The sequence below is a fragment of the Silene latifolia genome, chromosome 11, assembly GCF_048544455.1.
Source record: "Silene latifolia isolate original U9 population chromosome 11, ASM4854445v1, whole genome shotgun sequence".
Lineage (NCBI taxonomy): Eukaryota > Viridiplantae > Streptophyta > Magnoliopsida > Caryophyllales > Caryophyllaceae > Silene > Silene latifolia.
In genome coordinates, this window is record NC_133536.1 from 162,935,113 (window position 1) to 162,953,900 (window position 18,788).

General features: G+C 39.3%; 1 protein-coding gene across 1 annotated transcript; it reads right to left on the minus strand.

The window, feature by feature from the left end:
* Positions 1 to 1,914: 1,914 nt before the first annotated feature.
* Positions 1,915 to 2,638, minus strand: LOC141614269 (uncharacterized). Its single transcript, XM_074433028.1, has 2 exons — positions 2,453 to 2,638; positions 1,915 to 2,088 (listed from the first exon to the last, which is right to left on the minus strand). Exons 1-2 carry the CDS (start codon positions 2,636 to 2,638, stop codon positions 1,915 to 1,917), a joined length of 360 nt encoding a protein of 119 aa, XP_074289129.1.
* Between the last annotated feature and the right edge of the window lie 16,150 nt (positions 2,639 to 18,788).

The following is an 18,788-nucleotide window of genomic DNA, read 5'->3' on the forward strand; positions in this document are numbered from 1 at the left end:
TGAGGAGGTCATTGATGATGAAGAAGGTAGTGGGTCAAATGATGATAATGATGAAGAGCAAGATTCAAGTTCAAAAGAAGAAGAAGAAGATGATGGTGAATCTTCCGGTTCCATGGAGAAAAGTGGTGATGATATGATTGAGGATTGATGGTTGAACAAATCATGAAGGAGGACGATATAAATGCGGGGTTGATGGCTTATGCTAGCATTTCGACCTATTCCATTGTGAGTCTCCTACCCCTTTGTTTTTATCTCTTATTTACATTGTTGACATGACTTGTATTGCTTATATAACATTTAGTCTAGCTTATCTTTAGAGTCGTTTTGGGCTCTTGGTAGTTATGAGTCATAGCACCATTTAAAGGACTCACACCTCGGCAACATTGAGGTGTCTATCTTTTTGCTCCCACTACAAAGAATCCAAAATGACAACTTTAATTCATGCATTGCATTTCATGTCTTGTGAATGAACTTCCCTCTTTTTGCACTATAGTAATAGTGTTTTTTCTAGTTTGGGGAAGTTCACTCATAAGAAATGCGCGTTAATCTAAATTAGCTCTCCGAACAATAGAAAGCATGCATCATTTAGTTTAGTTTAGTTTGCATCACTTGTATATACTTATCACATGTAAATATTTCACATGTAGTGTGCATTTAGTGTAGAATCATGCATCATATCATATCATTCATTTGGATAATTCCCTATTGTTTTGTCCATTGAGGACAATGTCCATTGTAAGTGTGGGGATAAAGAATTCTAACATTCTAACAAGTAACATCTAACTCAAAAATTTGAAAAATGATAAAAATTTCAAAATTTCAAAAAAATTCAAAAATGTGTTCTTTATTTGTAGTGTAGAATTGTATATATATTTGTTTGTTGTTCACTCATATCACTTGGGACCGACTACGCCACATTCGAGGTAAGAGGAATATGAAGACCACATGGTATGATCTTTCCAAATCTCCTTTTTTCTCTTATATGTTAATGAAAATGTGGCTTCTTTTTGTTTGATCCGGTACAAACCAATGTGATTATAGGAGTTGCATTTAGATTATATGGCATATTAGGGATAGAAGCATTTGCATTAGGTTTTATATATGATAGTTGCATCATGTCATGTAGTTGCATGTTAGGAAAATTTTTGTGAAAATGTTTAGTTGGGAAGCTTTGCAAGTGTATATAAGGCCCTTGTATATAATTTTTCTCCTTGAGACTTTGTTTGCTAGAATACCCTCAAGACACCCTAGAATGTGTCATACTAGTATCTTTTGACCCATGGACTAAGGCCTAGTCAAGAGTACCTTGTGGTGTGATAACTCCTTGGCTACCGTTTATTCTAAGGTGACCTTTGAAGCCATGTAACCGTTCTTTCACTTCTATCACCATTTTGTCAACAAAAAGGGAATGGGCACGGAAATCTCCAATTTGAGTTCAAGTACCAAAATGAAAGTTAAAAAGTTTGAAAAAATTACACAATTGAAAAGAGGAGCAAAAATAGACTCATATGTTTCAATAAAAGTACCCTTGCTACAAAATGGGGTTACTTTGAAAATGTTCAAAAGAATGCAAAATTGAAAAGAATTGCCAAGTATCAAAATGCCAAACATAAAAAATGCGAAGAAATATTCTTCAATGACAAATGCCACAAGAAATTGGTGGGAAAAACAAATCAAAAGCAAACTACCATTATAAAACTCAAAACATATTGGGATCCCTTTTTCCATTGATCTCATTTTTGTTGCATGGTGGAGAGGGGACGACCCATCTTCTTATCTAGGCAAGAGGGGGGAATTCTGCGATCCTACATATTTTATTTGTGACCTCAGTTTGGTCATCTGTTTGTGGTTGGTGGGATGTGCTGAACAGCAACCTGGTATTAAGCAGCTTCCATAGTGTCTTCCAGAAGTAACTCATGATTTAACATCTGTATCTGACACTATGGTCTTTGGGACAGCATGTAGTTTGACAATATTGATAAAGTAAAGCTCAGCAACACCCATAGCATCTTCAGTCTTCTTACATGCTATGAAGTGAGCCATCTTGCTAAATCTGTCAACTACGGTCATCACTGAATCATTCCCCCTCTAAGTCTTTGGCAATGCCACTATGAAGTCCATGCTGACATCCTCCCAAAGTTTATTTGGCATTGGAAATGGAGTATATGGGCCTGCCTGGAATGAACTCTTACCTTGTTGTTATACAGAACATCTTCTGAGCACAATTAGACATCTCCCTTCATTTTCGGCCTATAAAATTGGTCCTGTAGTATATCCAGAGTTTTCTGAACCCCAAAATGACCTTCTAGCCTACTAGAATGGACTTCTTTGATCAACAAATCTCTATAGGAGCCTCTTGGAACACATAACTTATTTCTTTGGAACATAAATCCCTTCTACAATAAGAACTTGGTTTCCTGAACCCTAGTTCCCTTAGTCTGAGCTAACCAACCTTCAAAAAATCGGGATCACCCTTGTACAATTCTTTCATGAATTCAATTCCAAGGACTCTTTGTTTCATGACTGTCAGTAATGAGTGTCTCTTGTACAATGCATCCGCAACAACATTTTGCTTGCCCTCTTTGTATTTGCTTGAAAATGTGAAGGACTGTAAGAACTCAACCCATTTGGCATGCATGTGATTTAACTTGTGTTGACTACTGATATACTTCAAAGTCTCATGATCTAAGTGCAACAGAGATGGTTTAAGCTTAACATAGTGGCTCTAATGCATAAGAGCCCTAACAAGAGCATACAACTCTTTGTTATAAATAGAGTAGCTCAGTTTAGCTCCACTTAATTTTTCACTGAAATCAGCCACAAGTTTTCTTTCTTGGATTAAGACAACTCCAATGCCCACACCACTGGCATCACATTCAACCTCAAACAGATAGTTGAAATCAGGTAATCTGAGGACATGTGCTTCACACAATAGATTCTTGATTATCTAGAAAGCTTGTTGAGCACTCTCAGTCTATTTAAACTCTCCCTTCTACATGCATTCAGTAATTAGAGCAGCAACAATACTGAAATTCTTGATAAATATTCTATAAAATGAAGCAAGGCCATAGAAGCTCTCACTTCTGTGATGCTCTTAGGGATTGGCCAAGGTTTAACTGCTTCAATTTTATCCTGGTCCAAAGAAATCCCCCTCCCAGAGATAATATATTCCAAGAATTTCAATTCATTAGTCAGGAATGTACACTTCTCGCCAAATAGTTTGCTGTCTCTCAGAATTTTAAACAAAAACTTAATATGACTTAAGTGCTCATCTTTAGTCATGATGTTGATCAATATATCATCAAAATAAACCACAACAAACTTCCCCAAGCATGGCCTTAACACTTCTGTCGGATCATCAGTCTCATAAATGTGCTAGGAGCATTTGACAATCCATATGGCATTACAAGTAATGTAACTCATATATGTGCACACTTAGTCCCCGAACTAACCTCGTTCCTATGCTTTCTAGTGCTTATTATGGTCGTTTCTTATCTTTAGTTCCCTAGTTTGCATATTCTTTGAGGTTTTGTGTCCTTGGTATGAGAGGATTTCTAGCCTTGAATTTATGGAGCAAAGTGGAGCTAAATGGAGTGCATCTAATGACCAAGCATCAAAGAGGAGACCATTACTAAAGGCCTAAGTGAATAAATAAAGTAGAATGGGCAATGATGAAGACCCCCACGACCTCCCAACGATCCCCACAGATCCTTAGGCAGTCAAAAGAAGAAGAAGGAAAGCTGATCAAGGATTCGGGCGACCTGAGCTCAAGACGGGCGTCCCAAGCCACAATCCGGGAGTCCCGTGGCCAAGTCGAGCGGATTCCTGGGCATCACAAGCACATTTCAAGGTCAAGTCGGGCGGCTCCTTATGGGACTTGCAACGCACTAATCTTCTTCTTAGGGACTTAATCGTCATTTAAGCCCTTAGTTACCATAATACTTGTACTTAGTATAAATACTCCTTTATGTTAGGGGATTAAGAACCAAGTTAGAATTTAGCTTTAATCAAGTTTATACATTATTAATCAATTTTTAATCAAGTTGTATTCACTCAATTCAACATTAATCAAATCTTAATTCCTCTTTAATCATTCAAGTGTTCTTAGTTTTAGTTGGATAATTTGAAGACTATTTGGGTTTATTGAAGACTTGACAACTCTTCATCATTCATCAAGTGTTCTTATATTATTCTTTGCTTATTATTTAGATCATTCTTAAAGTTGGTATAATCCCTTTTACCCAGCTTAATTAATTATTGCTTTACTCATTCACCATGTTTAACTTTGCTAATATGATTGACACCTTTATTAGCATGTTTACCATAATCATGAGTGAGTAGTCTCCTAGCTTGGGTAATGGGGGATTAGGGGAACTAGAACATGGGGGTAGATCCATACTTAATCTAATATGTTTTCATAAGATTTCTTGCTTGTTGTAGTTTCAACTTATGCACATGTTATGCTTGATAAATTGTTTGATTGACAAACTTGCATGCATACATCTATTATCCATTCAACAAGATTTGTAAGATATAAACTAATTCAAGGCTTGTTAGACCATGCATAAAGTTGAATAGGAAGAAATTAAGTCGACTTGTAGGTGTTGTACAGTCTTGACTGACTCAACCCCGGGACCCAAATCTTCCTAGGAATTGTAAGACATAAACTAACTCGATTCCACTACAACAATAATTTGCTTGCAACTATGTAAACATGTTTGTATGATCACCACCATGAATCCCCTATGAACCCATGATATCCTAGTGCCTTAATCGATTGTTTACAAACCCCTATTTGTTTACTTGCTTTGTTTACTTTCATTTCTTCATATTTCATTGTTAAGTAGTTTAGTTTGATACCTCAAATCTCAACCCCATTTGTGACACCATAAGACATAGCTCTCTACAACCGATAACTTAATTCAATACCCATCCTTTGGGATCCGACCTTTACTTGCCGCTCTACTAAGAGTAGTTAGTTAAGATTATAAATATTGTTTTGATTGGTTAGCTTAGACGACAAAGTATAGACCGAATAAAAAATGACGCCGTTACCGGGGACGGTGTTCAATTGAATTGTTATCACTTGTTGTTTTTAGTTGGTTCTTTCTTAACCTTGGGGAAGTCAAATTCCTCAAGGTAGTTTTGATTGTTTTCTAGTTGTTTGGTTTTTGCATGTCTAGGAGATCACAAGGTAGACCTTTACCTATTGATCCTGAAATTGAAAGGACCTTGACCAACATTAGAAGAACCGTTAGAGGGGCTTCAACAAGTGTGGGTATTGGAGAACTTGTGAACATTGGTGTTGTCCAATCGTATAGTGTTGAGTTCACTAACCCTTTTGCAAGAGAAGGATAGGAGAACCCAATTCAAAACCAACCACAAAATCAACCCACAATGCCTAAATTTTCATCTCATTCCGTACCAACCGAGGAGAACCTACCAAATGGTACTCCTACACCACATCACCTAACCGGTAATTTTATTGCCAAATCCGCATTCATACAATTAGTTGGATGAAGTCAACTTGGAGGGATGCCTGGTGAAGATCCTCATCTACACATGGATACTTTTTGTGACTATTGTGATGCAATTTCTCAAACTGGAGTAACCCAAGACCAAATTAGATGGGTGTTGTTTCCTTTTTCCTTGATCGGAACCGCAGAGCAATGGTTAAAGAGCCTAGACAAGGCCACCCTTGGAATTGATTCATGGAAGAAGTTAGCACTTGATTTATACAAAAAGTTCTATCCTCCTTAGAAGACTAACATGTTGAGAGCCCAAATCACCGGGTTCAAGTAAAGGGATGAAGAATCTCTATATGAGGCTTCGGAAAGATTCAAGGATACATGTCGCTCTTGTCCTCACCATGGACTAAGCGAGTGGTTCCTCGTCCAACAGTTTTGAAATGGCTTATGAAGACTCACGAAATGTGCTTAATATGGGCTCTAATGGGAGATTCACCGAGGTTGATGACAACCAAACATGGGCCAAAATCGAAGAAATGGCGGTTCATAATTCCCAATATAGTAGGCCACGAAAAGCCACTAGAGGAGGAAAGCATGAGGTGGCCTTCATCACATAATTGAGTGCTCAACTAAGTGCTCATATCGACACGATAAACTTGAAGTTTGAGAAAGCCATGGCCAAGCTTGATGAAGCTTCCCATTCACCCAAACAACATGTCAATGCTATGATGGCAACATCCTCAATCCCAAATGGAGTGTGTGAAAGTTGTGGAACCTTGGGACATGATCAAAATGAATGTAGAGGAACAACTGAACAAGTGAATGCTTTCCAAGCATATAAAAATAGCACACCTTATTCCAACTACTACAATGAGAATACCAAATTTCACCCAAATCTTTCATACAAGAGACAATATGTCCAAAACCCTCAACCCACATATACACCTCTTCCAATAAGAAATCATACTCAAATACCATACTACAATCAACCCAATGACCAAGCTTTTGATGTTCAAAAAGCGGTACTCCAGATGCAAAAGAGCCAACAAGATTTCTTTGCTCAAATGCAAAGGGATAGGCAAGCTAAAGACACTACCATCAATAATATACTTGCTCACACCAAAATGTTGGAGACTCAATTGTCTCAATTGGCCTCTTCTAGCTCCCAAAGACAAAAGGGACAATTACCTCCTCAAGGTAATCCTCCCCCAAGATATGAGACCATCAATGCTATCCATTTGAGGAGTGGTACAAGATATAAGGGACCAAAGATGCCGATGGAAGAAGATATTTTTAAGGAGAATGACAAGCAAAGTGATGTGATTGAACTACTAAGGAGAAATCCTAAGGTGGTAGACACAACTACCAATGACTCATCAAAGAAGAGAAGTGAAGAGAAGGCTAAAGAAGTTGAAAAAAAGCCTATTGTGATTAGACTTCCATTCCCAAGTCGCCAAGCTAAGCCCAAGTTTGATGAGCAACTTGGAAAGTTCATGAAGATTGTGAAGATCTTAGAAGTTTCTATACCATTCACGGAGCTAATCCACCATGTTCTGGCCTATGCAAAGTACATGAAAGATATCCTTACCAAGAAGAAATCCATCCGAAGATTGGAAACCATTGCCTTTACAAAGGTGAGTAGTGCAATTTTTCAAGGGAATTTCCCTCCAAAGATCAAGGATCCGGAAGATTCTCCATTCCATGTCACATTGGTGACACATCAATCAACAATGCACTATGTGATCTAGGTGCAAGTGTGAGTGTCGTGCCATATTCGGTATGTGAAAGATTAAGAGTGGGAGAGCTCAAGTGCACCAACATGACCTTACAAATGGTGGATCGTTCAACAAAGAAACCACTAGGGGTATGGGAAGATGAACCCATGAGAGATTGAAAGTTCTTCATACCAGTTGACTTTATCATTGTTGATATAGAGGAGGATTCCAACATTCCAATCATTCTAGGAAGACCATTCCTACACATCGCCGAAGCAGTGATCGATGTGAAATATGGAGAGCTCACCCTTGAAGTAGGTGATGAAACAATCACCTTCAATCTTGATAAGACTATGAGAGCTCCCAATGTTTTGGAGCCATGCTTCATGGTTGATCACTATACTCGAGAGGGTGACAAGAAGAAGATGGAACCTCCATTCAAAGAAAAAGGGAAAGATGGAAATCTCAAAGAGAAGGGCAAAGACACACCGCCCAATTGGAAGAAAGATATTGATGATGTTGAAATGGCTCTATTCGGAGAGCATGAAATTCTTCACAACAAGAATGAGAGCTTGCAAAGCTCACCCATGACAAGTATAGATGGAGGCCGCATTGGCCATAATAACAAGGAAGGAGAGTTGCTCATGTCAACTCATGATCCACCCAACATAGGGGAGAAAGCAAATGAAGTGTATGGTCTATAGGACAATGAATTTGAGGGATTGGTTAATCCCTATATTGGGAATGTTATGACTCTACACTACTACAGATACAGGCTATAACAACGGTTAAAAACCGTTTTTATATGAAAAAGCGGACGTTGTTAAAGCATCTGTTGTAAAAGGTTTTAACAACTGTTGGTTTTCTTAAGGAACCCGTTGTTAAAACTATTAACAACGGTTTTAAGTATAAAAACCCGTTGTGGAAAGTGTGACTCAATTTTGGGGGGAAGTTATAACAACGGGTTGTAATATACAAAACCGTTGTTATAACTAAAGACAACGGGTTGTTTATAAATAACCGTTGTTGTTTGTTTTTTTAAAAAAAAAAAATTAAATATTATTAGATGCATGCATAATTACGGCCCGTTATAATTCCGATGCATGCATTATTACTGCCATCCTTGTGCATATGAATGGACAACATGGAATGAGAAGGGTTATAATAAGATTTGAAGCAGCAGAGAGAGATATGATGATGATTATGGCACAATTTCCTAACATATATATTAATTAAAAAACAACTCAAACCACACATTGCTTAGTATAAATACATGCATTATCTCAACTAACATTCCATTATCTCACTATACATCTCAAAACCCTAACTGCTAAAACAAACTCCAAATAAACCCTAATTAATCTTTCAAACAAACTAAAAACTCCATCAACAAAATGAATGATATCATTCTTAAGATGGCTTGACAGAGCAGCAGCAGTTGCAGCTATATGATGATATAGCAACTGCTGAACGGAACCTCCAAATAGCCAAGGAGGAGAGGACGGATATCATAGAAGAGAATAAGACTCTATGAAAATATAAGAATTGCATTTTTATTAATGTAATTGTTTTTTTAATTTTTGTATTTATATATATATATATATATATATATATATATATATTATGTTTATCATGCATTCCTCTCTATCATCTTGCTTCTTCTTTGTTTTAGTTTATTTAATTTGTTTTACTAGCTAATTAAGCGAATAATACTTAAAGAAATAACATAATGATCGATAAAAACACATACATGCAAATGAATGAATTAGAAAAAGAAAATAATGACGATGAAAGACGATGAAACCAACAGTGACGGCGAGATTTACCTGATAATTAGAGAAAGTAAGAGACGATGAAATCAACAGTGACGGCGAGAAGATAAAGCGACGATGAGAAAGAGAGAAAGAGACGATGAGAAAGTGTGTGTTTTGTGTTTGTGTTTGTGTTTGTGTTTGTGTATGTGTTTGTGTTTGTGTTTGTGTTTGTGTTTGTGTTTGTGTTTGTGTTTGTGTTTGTGTTTGTGTTTGTGTTTGTGTTTGTGTTTGTGTTTGTGTTTGTGTTTGTGTTTGTGTTTGTGTTTGTGTTTGTGTTTGTGTTTGTGTTTGTGTTTGTGTTTGTGTTTGTGTTTGTGTTTGTGTTTGTGTTTGTCTGTGTTTATGTTTGTGTATTAAGGTTTGTGTTTTGTGGCTGTAGCTGATTTGTGTTTGTGTGGTTTATAGTATGGAAAGTATTGACAACGGTTATTAAACAAAAACCGTTGTTAAAACGTTTTAACAACGGTTGTAAAACAACAACCGTTGTCAAATAAGTTTTAACAACGGGTTTCAAAAGTAACCGTTGTGATTACTTTTCACTAACTTTGCTTCAATTTTGCGCCAAATTATTAACAACGGTTGTGCATGTGTGACCTGTTGTTAAAACTTATAACAACGGTTATATAACCATACCCGTTGTAATTAATTTTAGTAAAATTCGCGCCATACATTCTACAACGTCTATTGTGATTTTCGTGAATAATCGTTGTTAAAGGGGCGTTGTAGTTGCCTGGATTTGTAGTAGTGCTAGACCAAGGCTTGATGGATCCTTGTCAAAACTTTTACCCGGATTACAACAATGAAGACAACTATGAGCAAGGGTCTATGCAAGACCTTTATCATGAAAGTGAACAAGCCTTTGATTACTTCTACAAGGTGTTGATCAACATCAACAATACCTTGGCCTTACCCCCTTAACACCTCTCAAGAGAAGGAGAGTTTGGTGGAGTCCTCCCTAAACCACCATTTGTAAATATTCTAACCTCTTAACTTGCATTTCATTGTACACTACTCAATTTTTGCATTGCATTCTACATGCTTTGTTTGACGAATTTGTGTATCATGAGAGCAAGTGAGGGAGGGATTTTAATGTGCTTCAAATGTGTAGTGTTTGATGATGAAGTGTGGGGAAGAACATGCCTAGGATAAATCAAGCCTTTGTAATGCTACCCAAGAAGAAATGACGAAGAAAAGAAGAAGAATTGATACGGGGAGAAGATCCCCACGAGCAGACCTGAGCTCGTGGGGACTGGTAAAGAGGCACAAAGAGAAATTTTGGTCTGGAAAGAAATCTGCCCGACCCGATACAAGCTCGAGCATTCCACTGTTCAGGTCACTCGACCTCCGCTCAAGTCGTGTGTCTTGAAGGAACTCTCAATTGTTAAATTTTGCACTAGAAGACAATCTGCCGGTCCCAATCTCAAGTCGAGCGAGCCAGGCAAAAATCCGCCCGACTTGCCTTCAGGACGACCGTGTCCAGAGCCAAGTAGATTGTTGATTTTTCACCGGATGAAAATCCGCCCGACTCCTCCCCAATCCGCCCGTCCCTACCTGCTACATCAACAAAATACGAGACACACCCCTCTTCTTCATTTCATTTCCTTTCTTCAAAACACAAAACACTATAATTTCTATCACTTCAACCCTGAATTCGCTCATCCAAAAACAACAATCTCTCATCCAAATTCACCACAATCAAGTCCAAACTTTCTCAAATAAAAAACAAATCACTCCTTTATCAACAATAAGACCGTTCAAACATCAATTTTTTCACAAAATCAATCAATTTCTCTAGGGTTGGGTGAAAATCCGAAAATCCCCAAATTGATTGGGCATTTAATTGAAACCTGGAGAAGAAAGGATCATTCAAGCATAAACTTGGTTTGTTGATACTAATTTGAAAGGAGCATAGTCATGGCAAGGATCAAAGGAGGCAACAAGGCTATAAAGATACCAATTGTATCCAAGAGACAACAAGCTCTTGCATCAAGGGCATTGGTCTTGGTTCAACAAAGGGAGCATGCTCCGCCAACCATCAATGCTATCGAGGAAGCTACTACTTCTATCCCGAGGTGGAACAATTGAAGAATTATCTGGCGTTAAGTTTCATATCCGATAAGCATAGGCTTGCATTCGAATCCCTAGCCAAGAAAAAGATTCTAGCTACTAAATTTGAATGTCAAGATGTTTGGGTAAATTGGGTGTTCTTGAGCAAACAAAGGCATTCTTCGAGTCTATGGGGTTATCCACCCTCTTTGAAATGAATGAACTAACATACCCCTCTTTGACATTGGAATTCATTAGTTCCTTGAGGGAGTATAAAATTGAGACTCGAGATTATGTAGAATTTCGTTCGAAAACAAGACTAGAACAATGCATAAAAGTGATTTCGGTAAAGTGTTTGGGCTTAAGAACCATGACTGATTCAACAAGAAACCTTTGGAGTTTGATGACAAACCACTTTGGCAAGCCATCTCCGGTCGTGAGTTCACTACTTTCAAAGAGTGTCATGCCTTGTACATTCATCATCCGGGTATAAGGTATTGGCACAAGTTCGTGGCTAACACTTTGATTGCTAGAAAAGAAGCCAATCACTTGACGGAATTAGACTTTGTTTACCTTGAGTCCTTCTTGAATGTTGGTGGGAAGCCCAAAAGTGAGTACAATATTCTTCAACTATTGATCAAGAGATGGTTGGATATCGAGAATGGGAAAGATGGCGCGGCTTTCATTGTTAATGGAGGCTTGGTAACAAGATTGGCTAAGCACTTTAACCCGGAGTTCAACAAAGGCAACACTTACAAAGCGGTTAAAGGAAACCACCTTCTTGATATGAGAAATTTGATCCACAAATTTCAATGGGTCAAGCATGATAACTTAGACCATACCTATGAGTTGCTCATCAAGGATGCTAATTCCATTGTATTACCAAGCTAGATTTGTCGCATCTCCACCCACCGAACCAACTACCTTATTCCCGTTTCCGAAAGAGCCGAGACCATCATCAAGTAACAACAAAGTCCAAGTGAAGAGTCCTCCTCCTCCATTGTTACACCACCATACCCCTTTGCCTACCACGAGTTCAAATCGAGTAATGTTATGGCGGGCAATGACTATTTGACACAATTAATGCAACATATGCATAAGGAAGCATACAATGACCGGGTGAATGCCTAGTACGCCCAATATCCACCCCTTTACCATCTTGCTAGGCGAGGACTCCTTGATCCTTCGAGTTCTTTGCCAAATTGGGTGGACAGGAAAGTGTTCTATCCTAATGCTTCTCAAGATGAAGAAAGGGATGACCGGGAAAAAAGGATAGAGGAGGATGTTGATGATGAGAGCAGGGAAGGTAGTGGGTCTTGCCAAGAAGATGAGAAAGAAGAGCAACGTTCAAGTTCTAGTGAAGAAGATGATGGTGAAACCTCCGGTTCCATGGAGGTAGATGATGATGATGATGTAACGATGAGTGACAATTGATGGTTGACAAAGCTTGAACGAGGACATCACATATGCGGGGTTGATAACTTATGCTAGTATCGGCCTAATCCATTGTGAGTCTCCTACCCCTCCTTTAGCTTTGTTGTTTTTATATCTTGATTACAATGATAACATGACTTGTACAATTGTTATAACATCTATTTTAGAGCATCTTTAGAGTCATTTTGGGCTCTTTGGTAGTTATGAGTTTTTGAGTCCTATCACCATTCAAAGGACTCACACCTCGGCAACATTGAGGTGTCTATCTTTTTGCTCCCACTACAAATAATCCAAAATGACAAACCCCATTCATGCATTGCATTTCATGCCTTGTGGATGAACTTCCTCCTTTTTGCACTAGAAATAGTGTTTTGTCCGGTTTGGGGAAGTTCACTCATAAGGAATGCGAGTTAATTCAATTAGCTCTCCGAACAATAGAAAGCATGCATCATATAGTTTATCTTAGTTTGCATCACTTGTATATACTTGTGGACATGGGCCACGCATTACGGGTACGTGGGCCACCGCCGATCCATGGACATAGGCCACCTACACGCCAAACCAATCTGTGGATGTATAGCGGTCGGAAAGCCACGTTTGGAGGCGTAGAAATGCTTTTGACCAGATCGCTTTAGATCAGTCGGTTTTGTCTTGGCAAAGGTCTCGAAAGGATGTTTGAGATGTTCGGAGTCACCACCAAGCATTTGTGGGATGTTTGAAACCCGTTCGAATCTACTTTATACCTAAGTCAATGAAGGCAAAAAGCGGTGCTTGCCATAGGTACTAAAGATGAGGACGCGTCCCCCTTTAGCACCCTATCGCTAGAATGACTCTCGTACGCCCTGGATAAGGTTATCCACTATCCAAAGGTTCTGAGTAAGGGGTGAGGGTACGTATTGGGAAGCCCTTTAATCGGACACCCAATCCCGCCCGCGTTAGTGACCTCTACTGATCGATCGTGGTTGTTTAAGTACAAGAGTTGATAAAACGGTTTAAATGCATGAATGCGCATCCAAAAGTCTTAACCTTACAAGTGAGAATTTACTAAGTCGGTTTGTTAATCCAAATATCAAGTAATTGATGTCGAGTTGGATTTAGATTGATTTGCATGTGAAAACGGAAATTAAACATCCATTTACCAAATTCGGATTATGATGCTTAACACGATCCATTTATTTGAAAAAGGGTGTCAAATGACAAAGTGTAAAAACATAAACTTGTCGATCTGATCCATCACGTATTCGGGTTAATTGTAATTGGGATCATCGTAGACAAGTACCAAAATGAGACAGAACAGTGTCAGGCAGCCCCATTGGGGCGCGAGCCTATTGGCGAGGGAAGGGGCTCTGCCCAGGTTTTAAAAGGTGGAAACGGGCAGCTTCTTGGGGCACGAGCCATAAGGTGAGCCAAGAGGTGCCTCCTGGTTGTTAAAAAGGTTGTTTGAAACCGCATTTTTATGTTTGAATGATTTGCAAGAATGATTTGCATGACTCGGAATAATTATTATTATGTTAGTAATTTTCGTTGTCGGATTTGCAAGTTTGAAAAGCATAGTTTACAAATAAAAATGTAAAATATGTGTGCTTAACTATTTTATCACCGTACTCGAATTAAATTAACATGGTATTTATTTTAACCAAGGGTGACTTCCAATATGTCCAAGACAAAGATGAAAATAAAATGCAATAAAGAGAGGAAAATGTTTGATTTGAACTAATTATGTTAAGTTCATTTATTTGTAATTAGTCGATATTTATCATCGCACTCGGATTAAACCGACATTGTATAAAGAACTAAGGATGATTATGAATTATGACTAATATGTTTACAAGTGTAAATTAATGAGAAAAATGGTAAATAAAAGAAATGGGTGTTAAAATACCCATTAATTTGTAATTAACCAATAATATCATCAAGTCACGGAATAAACCGTCATGGTATATGGAACCAAGGATGATTTCGGTAATGGTCAAAATATTTGTCCTAAAAATGAATTCAAACGGTAAAAACCGTAATAGAAAAGAAGTCAAAAATAAAAGAAAGTGTTGAAGGAAAGACGAACTCAAACACGTTTGAGTCTGACCTGGACACCCCATTGAAGCGCGAGCCTCTGTGCACAGCAAGGGGCTTCTGTCTCAGGCCAAAACTCAGTTTTGGCTCATCTAACATATATTTGAATCGTGTTATGCATTGTTCATGCTTATGAACTCATAAAAACAGTAAAGACATGAAATAAATGAGATATTTACACCCTAAAACTTACGTGTATTAATGTTTGCGAAGTAGACGACTTTAGAGACGGTTTTCTCGTTGTGACTAATCGCGATCAAAGAAGTTTAAAAAGGTGCCTTAAAAAAGGATTTTGTTTTGAAAATATGTTAATTAAAACATGTTGATTGATGAATTGAGTTGGTCGAATGGGTCGGTCAAATGCACGGCGACGGTACCAAACAAAATGTGTAAGGCTTGTGTTTTCGATCGGTAGGTCGAAAACACGTGTCGATTTTGTGACTTAAGAAGTCGAGTCTAGAAGTTTAAGGGAGAGATGAGGGGGCGGACGCTCGCGTGAAGATTATGGTGTGTGAAAGTTGGTATTTATAGGGAAATGTGGAGTGGTAGGTCGGTTGAGTTTGCTTAGAGGCTAAGCAGACAGCTCCTATAGGCGCGAGACACGTAGTGATTGAAAGGGGTGTACTTTCCCTTTCACTATGGACGTGGCCTTTGCTCTATCCATTGTTTGGTTGGTTTGATTTGTGGTAATCAAATGAGATGTCGTGTAACAATATGAGCATCTAATAAGATGATTTTGGGTGTTACTTGAGGTAGGTATTTTGTGTCCTTGGCTCGAGTTTGACCCGTGTGAGTCGGGATTTGAATTCGAGTCGGTTTTTGGCCCGGTGTCAGTTTTGACTCTAATTAGGGTCATTTTAATGAAAATGACATGATAAAGACATTCATGGCATTATTTTTACATTCGAGATTTGGGTTGACTCGAGTTGCGGGTTTTTGAGTCGGTTTTGGGTCCGAAGACGGTTTTAACTCTAAATAGTGTTATTTTAATGCAAATGAAGTTAGAAAACCATTTATGAAATCATTTTTCATATCTGAGTAGTGCATTTAACCGTATCATGTATAGCCAATCCATGCACGCATATCAAAAACACGTTATAGTCCGATCATCATCGGGTAGTTTTTGGAAGGTGCAGATACTGGGTATCTACAGAGCCCCCACTTTGAATGAGGCTTTGACAGGGCGAAAGTCAAAGTATAGCCTTCAGGTCAATCGAAGATTACAACCTGAAGACCATTGCGACGTCGAGGCGACTCAAAAGGGTTTGAGCCAAGGACCTGCCGTCAGGAAGGGCGACGTCGAGGCGACTCGAGGATTTGAGTCAAGGACCTGCCGTCGGGAACATTTTAAAGTCTGTCGACTTCGATGCGGGCCGTTTAAAGTCCATTTGACTACGTATAAAGGCTCGCTAGCTATCAAAAGGAGTCATACCTGAGGCATCTTCGGGATACGTCCTTGAATCATTTGCGCGCAAAGGCTCGCCAGCCGGTGTTGAAGGTGGTGCATTTTAAGGCTCGCCAGCCATAGGAATGAGTCATACCTGAGGCATCTTCGGGATATGTCCTTGAATCATTTGCGTGCAAAGGCTCGCCAACCGGTGTTGAAGGTGGTGCGTTTTGAGGCTCGCCAGCCATAGGAAGGAGTCATACCTGAGGCATCTTCGGGATATGTCCTTGAATTGCTTCTCGTTTACGTGCAAAGGCTCGCCAGCTATGTTAATGGTGGGTTTTGAGGCTCGCCAGCCATTGATGGTCGAATGATCGACTGTGGGAAATAGCCTAAAACATCATTCTTATTTCAAGATATTGTCTGGTAATGACTTCCAACCAGGTTGATATTGATAGGTTCGGCTAGGGAGCGACGAACTCCAAATTGCTGGAGGTCCTAAATGAACTCCATGGGGATAAATCACCTAAGAAAGGCTCTTTGAAAAACCATTTAGAGAGAGCGCTGCATCGGGATCATGAATGATGTTGTGAGGATCTTTGAAAGACCTTATGGCATCCATTTGAAAATTGGCACTCGCTTGGCAGTTAGAAACTTCTCAGGACTCGCCGGGGATATGAGTTGCTGCTCGTTGGGTGGTAGTGTATGCCATGTAATCGACGTGGTTAAAGCCCTTGGGCTTGACGGGTCGACGTTTGTTGGGAAGAGCCCGGTACTCAGTTGGAGTGAGTTTGTCTTCTCAAGATTATATGCATGGTTAGTGACCACACAAATATTAACCATGCTGAATGCAAGCATAGACAAGCACATTGAATGCAAGCATATAAGCACGTAAGCACATAAGCATGTGAGCAATTAGCATAAAAGCAACTAGCATGTAATATCTCACGCGAGGGGAGATAGAAGTTTTGAATGTTGTGAAGCTTAAAAGCTGTTAAGAGTTGGAATTTGTTGCTTGTAGATCTGTGATTTGACATATTGGAGACATGTGACCGTTCTGACATTGACTCATACGGACGCATAATGCCAGACCGACAAACAGGCAGTCGTGACTATGATGTAGACTTAGTGTTAACACGACACAGGGTGACTCTGTCAGACTTTGCAGATGCGTGTGCAACCCTTTAGCCAAGAAAGGGTGAAAACGTGCATCAGATCCTTGGAGTAGAAGGTCCGCTCAGCTGGGGAACACGAATTTATTATCTTCTTCAGATATGCTCGCCTCTGTTTTCTCGTTTTAGATCCCTTCTCGAGTTTTGATGATTTGGAGAGCGGAACCAAGACCTTGTCATCGTCCGAACTGAGCATTAGGCTATGGGCAGTTTTATTTTGGACTGTAGTTGAGACTCAAAAGATTTTTGAGGATAAAGGACGGGTGACATCTTGAAAAAGAAGCCCCCAGAGTGAGAAGATGAGAATTTGACGAAACAAGGAATGGGTGACGTCTTAAGGAAGAAGCCCCCCCCCCCCCCCCCCAATAAAGAGGTATAAGAATATTTTTTGCAGCTGGGTGGGCTGCTTTTGAGGATTGATGCTGAAGGTTGAGATTGAAAGGGGTGTGCGGTTATGTCCTTGTAATAGGAATGCCTACGTATTCGCATGTTTGCGAAATCAAACCAGATCATAAATCTGAGTGTAATACTACAGTTTTCTATGTCTTTGGGTACTCTATCGAGTGGGGCTTACTCTGTCGAGTAAGTAAGTGTTTTACGAAACAGTGGTCTGTCTAATGGGTACTCGATCAAGTAAGTGTGGCACTCGATTGAGTAAGTGACTTACTCGATCGAGTAAGTGCGTATTACGGGTTGCTTTAGCCAGGTTTTGTTAATAACGCAAGATTAATATAAAAGGCTTCCGTCATTATTCTTAATCATTTTATTTCTTAAAACCTTTCAAGAGAAGAGAAAAGAGTTACGTAGTTTGCATTCGTCACGTTATTAACAAATCCCAAAGGCTAAGTTGGTCGGATCATCGTGTGCTTTACGCCGTTGAGTACGTCGTGTCGAGGGTAAGATCCTTGTATAGTTTTTATGTTGTTTCGTCAATTTTGGTTAAACCCTAATTGGGTAGATTCGAGGGTTTTGGGTGTTTGATTGGCTTAGTAGTAATTGCATGATTGTATATGTGATTATAGGAGGAGATTTTGTAGAAGAGCATTTTTATTAGCTGCTTGTGACGGTCTTGTAATGGCTTATTCCAGGTAGGGTTTCCCTACTCAGTATTGGCTACAAAATATGTTGGTGATTATTGTTGTAATTGTTGATTAATTATGATGTTGGATTGGTTTTGGTGATTGTTGATAGTATATTGTTGACTGGTTGTGTAACTGTCTGTGATCTTCGGGGTGCATCCCTCGCTGAGTGGAGTCACTTGCGCAAGTGGCATCACACCCTTGATTAACCCCTTGTGGTTCCCGTCACAAGGGGGATGTGCACATTAATGAACATGGGTTTATCGCTCGATAGAGATGAGCGGGGCTTAGGTGGTAACGGCTGTGGTCCCTCACTGGCGGCGAGGAGTATCTGTTGCGATGGGTACTCTGGTAGGGCTACACACTTCGGTGTGTAGTCAAATATGTGGATATAGGGTGGAGTTGTGGAGATTGAGATGTGCTGTTTGAGTTGTTTATAATATGGTTTCATTGCAGCCGTTGTTTTTATGTAATTAGTACTGACCCCGTTTAAATGTTTTAAAAACTGTGGTGATCCATTCGGAGCTGGTGAGCAGTTATTGAGCAGGTTTGAGACGATGCGCATGGGATAGCTGGGATGAGTCACGACGTTGCTGTTTAGAA

What these genes read in the sequence shown, in the direction of transcription:
- LOC141614269 (XM_074433028.1), bottom strand. Translation starts at nt 2,638, where the DNA reads ATGCATGCCAAATGGGTTGAGTTCTTACAGTCCTTCACATTTTCAAGC. An exon ending in GTGATCCCGATTTTTTGAAG is followed by an intron (nt 2,089 to 2,452) that starts GTTGGTTAGCTC and finishes CCAAAGACTTAG; the next exon opens with AGGGGGAATGATTCAGTGAT.